The sequence below is a fragment of the Megalops cyprinoides genome, chromosome 2, assembly GCF_013368585.1.
Source record: "Megalops cyprinoides isolate fMegCyp1 chromosome 2, fMegCyp1.pri, whole genome shotgun sequence".
Classification (NCBI taxonomy): domain Eukaryota; kingdom Metazoa; phylum Chordata; class Actinopteri; order Elopiformes; family Megalopidae; genus Megalops; species Megalops cyprinoides.
This window is the reverse complement of record NC_050584.1, coordinates 46,213,428-46,218,560: the sequence shown is the minus strand read 5'-3', so window position 1 is coordinate 46,218,560 and position 5,133 is coordinate 46,213,428. Positions and strand designations below refer to the sequence as shown.

At 43.5% G+C, this 5,133-nt stretch overlaps 1 protein-coding gene across 2 annotated transcripts; it reads left to right on the top strand.

The window, feature by feature from the left end:
* The first annotated feature begins 952 nt into the window (after positions 1–952).
* On the top strand, positions 953–4,927 carry s1pr1 (sphingosine-1-phosphate receptor 1). 2 transcript variants are annotated; one of them, XM_036522502.1, is made up of 2 exons: positions 953–1,074; positions 2,194–4,927. In XM_036522502.1, the coding sequence occupies exon 2, from the start codon at positions 2,390–2,392 to the stop codon at positions 3,482–3,484; it is 1,095 nt and encodes a 364-aa protein (XP_036378395.1). In that variant the 5' UTR covers positions 953–1,074; positions 2,194–2,389; the 3' UTR covers positions 3,485–4,927. The 2 variants fall into 2 exon arrangements, with proteins under 2 accessions (XP_036378395.1, XP_036378396.1); XM_036522503.1 differs by lacking the exon at positions 953–1,074 and adding an exon at positions 1,863–1,945.
* The last annotated feature ends 206 nt before the right edge of the window (positions 4,928–5,133 follow it).

Below are 5,133 nucleotides of genomic sequence, written 5' to 3'. Positions count from 1 at the left end.
ACAACCAGCTCCAGCTAATCCCCTCATACTACTTCCACAGCAGTTGCTAAATTGCTGAACTGTGCAGAACGGCTTGAAAGCCAAGAAACCAAAAACATGCCTTTCCCCCCAAGGACGCATTTGGCCGAGACACAATTATGCTAATAGCAAAGAGAAGCGCGAGAGCTATGTTATCATTTCAGCTAACAAACAAAAAGATGAACACTAATGTATGATGATAATGACGATGATGATAGTGATTTTTTTTAAAAGAAAAAAGAGCGTGTATGATTCAATATGTAGTATATTTAATTAACTACTAAGTGAGTTAAGGCAATTTGTTTTGATTAATAGACAATTAATGTAGAATCGACACAGAGGATATAGCCATATGACAAGGCGGCAGACCAACTGTCAGACGGCATTTCGTCGTAATTTTGATTTAGACGAGTGTAATGGAATTGAGCATGACGTTTAAAATCGGGAGGGGGTGGGGAGTGGAAACTGAATGCAGATGAGTTTAATTATTACTAAATGTAGCATTAGGGGTTATTAACCTGCATACTTTAAATGAAAGCTATTGATTATGTATATCATGTTTTATGTTCGTGAAGCAACAGAGACATTCTCTTACTTGGCAAGTTGGCATGTCTTTTGTTTTGGACTGGTGTTGGTATTGGTTAGGTGAAGATACAATTTGTGACTGAAGAAAAATGAATGAACATGAAGGGCTATTTTTATACAAACAGCGTGGTTAATTTCCATGTTTAATGTTTCGTTTCCTTTAATTTCTGATAAACCGGTTTTCATTAATGCGGTTTCATTTCAACATTTCTAACAATCTCAGATGTCTACGATACACGGATAAGGCATTGCGACCTCGGTATAATAAACGTGAAGGGGGAGGGGAGAAGGGGGCTGGACCTACAAAACGTGCTTTTACAGTTAAGCTGCAGTTGGGCTTGCTGTTTAGTCCTTACGGTGGACGTTGCGGAGTGAAGTCGTTGATTGGAATACGTGTTATTACTTTGCTTCTTTAGGATGTATTCTAGCAGTGCTACTTGATTAAGACTCGCATGGATATTGACCTATGAGGTAAGACATATAGCAGTAATGATGTGAGTAAAGTAATTTTATAGCATTTAAGTTGATTTAAAAAAAAAACGTTGGTTTGTTTCTGATATTGACGCGCAAACTTAAAGTTGACCGGATTTATAGACTACTTTACATTTGGCAAGTGAGCAATGGTATTCTGTTTCATTTCATTTGTATTTACTTTTAAATTAGGCTACATAGTGTCTCCTGTACATAAACGTGCATTCTGTCCGGAGGTAACATTGAATGTGTTGGTTTATCTTATTTTCTGTCTGATTAGCCTATTCTTTCAAGTCAGGGTTGGTGGTACCCGCTGGCTGTTTAAGGGTTTATTCTGCGACCGCGGGCTATATGTCCTGTAGCTACTCATGTCTGTTTTTCAAATTTTGGTTGAGTATCTTGAACAATTAAACCAATCCCCATGATCGGTATTTTCAATCCCATCCCGATGTTGTCAAAACTACAGGGCAGACAGTGCGTCGCTTTCTGCACAATTGGTTCAAGCAATTATGATCCCGCTATCATCTCTATCAGTTTCCAAAACTTTGTCACTTACATTGGGTTCGATGTTTGTAAGTGGACTGTTCACGGCCACGAAAATGAACCTGTATGGCTCTCATATGGAAAATACGGTGTAGGGATTTGCGCGCCTACTCACAGTGGGTTTTATTGTCTTAGGTTTATGAATATCTGCCACTTTGTTCTCCAAATGAGTGAAATGTCGAGCCTTTGAAGTTATCAATGATCACAAATCACAAACTAATTAATTAATTTGGCTTTCTGTTGTTCGCTTATTGCAGCTATTAAAGCATGCCGTTAGCAAAGAAATATCACTAACAGTGAAGACTTAATGAAGACTTGAGCTCAAGAGGTCAGTGTCGTCATTCCTTCACTGGCCCATTAATTCTCGTCGAAAATTCATGGAATTGCTCCATGATAGTCGATGTGATCCGCTATTACGCTTGCATGCTCACACCCTGTTTTATCAAGTTTAAGCGACTTGTCGAGTCTTATTTTGAGAGACGATCAAGCGTTTACCACGGTGGGATGACTATTGAATGTTGTGTTTATGATGCATGCTCTGTTACCCCCTCAGCTGACATTTTATTCTCTCTTTAGGGTCTCTTCATGATGTCGTCTCTCTGCATATGGGTCATTTTCTTTCGTAATAAGGAGTTTTTCTTGACCTAAGAAAGACTGTAAATAACAACACATAAACACGAAAGGACTAGAATCGCAAGCCTTGTCTTGACTGGTCCACTAGCGCCGCAGTCTGGATATCGGGAGGAAATTTCAGCTGACGGGATAAGTGGCCATGGCAGACTCTATGTATTCCGACCTCATAGCCAAGCACTATAACTTCACGGGGAAACAACGGAAGGACTCCGGGCTCAGGGCGGACTCCGTGATCTTCATCATCGTGTGCTGCTTCATCATCCTCGAAAATGTGCTGGTCCTGCTCACCATTTGGAGGACCAAGAAGTTCCACAAACCCATGTACTACTTCATCGGGAACCTGGCCCTCTCGGACTTGCTGGCGGGGGTGGTGTACACGGCCAACATCCTCCTGTCGGGGGCCAACACTTACAAACTGACGCCCACACAGTGGTTCTTCCGGGAGGGCAGCATGTTCGTGGCCCTGGCGGCCTCCGTGTTCAGCCTCCTGGCGATCGCCATCGAGCGCCACCTCACCATGCTGAAGATGAAGCTGCACAACAGCGGCAACACGTGCCGGGTCTTTCTGCTCATCAGCACCTGCTGGTTCATAGCGGCCATCCTGGGCGGCCTCCCCATCATGGGCTGGAACTGCATCGAGAGCATGCCTAGCTGCTCCACAGTGCTGCCGCTCTACCACAAGACGTACATCCTCTTCTGCACCACCGTCTTCAGCGTCATCCTCATGGCCATCGTCATCCTCTACGCCCGCATCTACGCGCTGGTGCGCACGCGCAGCCGCAAGCTGGTCTTCCGCAAGGTGTCCAACGGCCGCGGCGGCAGCAAGAGCTCGGAGAAGTCGCTGGCGCTGCTGAAGACGGTCATCATCGTGCTGAGCTGCTTCATCGCCTGCTGGGCGCCCCTCTTCATCCTGCTGCTGCTGGACGTGGCCTGCAAGAGCCACCGCTGCGACATCCTCTACAAGGCCGAGTGGTTCCTGGCGCTGGCCGTACTCAACTCGGCCATGAACCCGCTCATCTACACGCTCACCAGCAACGAGATGCGCCGGGCCTTCCTCAAGATGCTGCTGTGCGCCTTCTGCAGCCGGCCCGGCGGCAAGTTCTCGCGGCCCATCATGGGCGCCGAGTTCAGCCGGAGCAAGTCGGACAACTCCTCCCACCCCAACAAGGACGAGCCCGAGTACTCGCCCCGGGAGACCATCGTCTCCTCTGGGAACATCACCTCCTCCTCATAGGAGGCCCCCTGCCTTGGACTGGTGTGTAAATGAGTGAATGTATTTGTTTGCTGATGTAGGCCCGGGACTTTTTCGCTCCTGATATTTCCAGAGGAGTTTGCTAGAAGCATATGGGCTTCCACACTGAGAGTGCTTATGATGAGGGATGCGTTCAGCCAAAAAAAGGGCTAAACTGGAGGGAAATTATTGTGTATGTATGTGTGTATATACAGTATACACACAACACCCATACCAGTGGTTAACTTGAACTGGAAACTGTTTTTTTATTTCTTTCCTATACCACTGAGCAACTGTTAGTGTTGAACTTGTCCCACATTCACACAGATCTATAATAGGGAAGCACTTAGCACCTGATTTGTAACCCTGACTAATCAGTATTATCTACCAAGCCTACTTTTTCATGGATAAAAGATCCAAGCAGTTTCAGTTCAAGGTGTATTTGTGTATTACCTGCAGCACTTGTTGTAAAAGTGCAGATGAAGAGCTGTTATAGGCATTACTGACACTCTAAAATGTGTTTTGAAAGAGTGGGGTTAGTTTGTTGATATTATTATTGTTATTGTTACTATAATGAAATATTTAAGAAATACAATTAAATATGCACTTGTATTTCTTTGACTTAACTCTGAAGTCTAGCACCATGTAAATGCTACCCCTGATTTGAGAATGTATTTTGTACTTAATTTTGTATTATATCACCCTTATTCAGTGAAGTTATTCCTGTAGCAGTGCAGTGTAGTGGCAATAATTTATCTTGGAAGCAATTAAAAAGCATTGTTGTCTGAAGAGTGGTTATGCTGTTCAAACACGATGGAGGCTGACTTGCTTTGATCTGTTATGTTTTATTGTTCTTTCTGCATGTTTCCATTGGAGAAGTTTCTGTGTAGATTTTTGAAATGGCTCAAACCTCTCGTGTCTTGCCAAAAATGTAAGGTTGGCCTCTCCATTGTTTCCATACTGTAAAGTTTGCTTGAGTCGCTTTCTATCCTGTTGTATTTGCAGATAAGCAGTCGGATATGTATAAAGTGTCTGAAAGGGGTGTGACAAACCACTAAATGTGTCAGAAAGCCTTAGGGGAGTATGTAAGAGGCCTGTGTTATCTCTGAAAGCTGGGGAAGCTGACAGTCGGGCTCTGCATTTCCTAGGGCTTTCCATGTCAGCCTGAAACTGGATTCTGGCCCGAAAATTAAGCACAAACATATAAAATATTTACTGAAAGCTAATGAACAGTAGAAGTGGCTCATTCTAAAGATGTCCTACAGAAACTTTTATTTTGTTGTTTGTGTAAATTGTGTAAAGATGTGTTGTTATTGCTGAGCTCCGCCTCACTAGTGTAAAGGCCTCTGAGGAGAATCAATTCATTGCAGTTTTGTTGCCAAAATGTGTTGCTCTTTTGTTGTTTCAATGTTCTTCCACTTATTATTTGCACACTGTAATGTTTGGTTTGTGTGGTTATTGTTGTTAGATGTTAATAAAAAATGTCAAATTAAAAGGATGTCTTAAATTATTTTCACATAATAACCACCTTAGGCTCGGATGTCAAACCTACAGCTGGAGGCCCATTTCTTAAGCTGTGACCACCAGATTGTCTGGGTATAGAATCCAGGGCTGTGCACTGTGTGTCAGATATTCTGAAAATGCGCTAATGG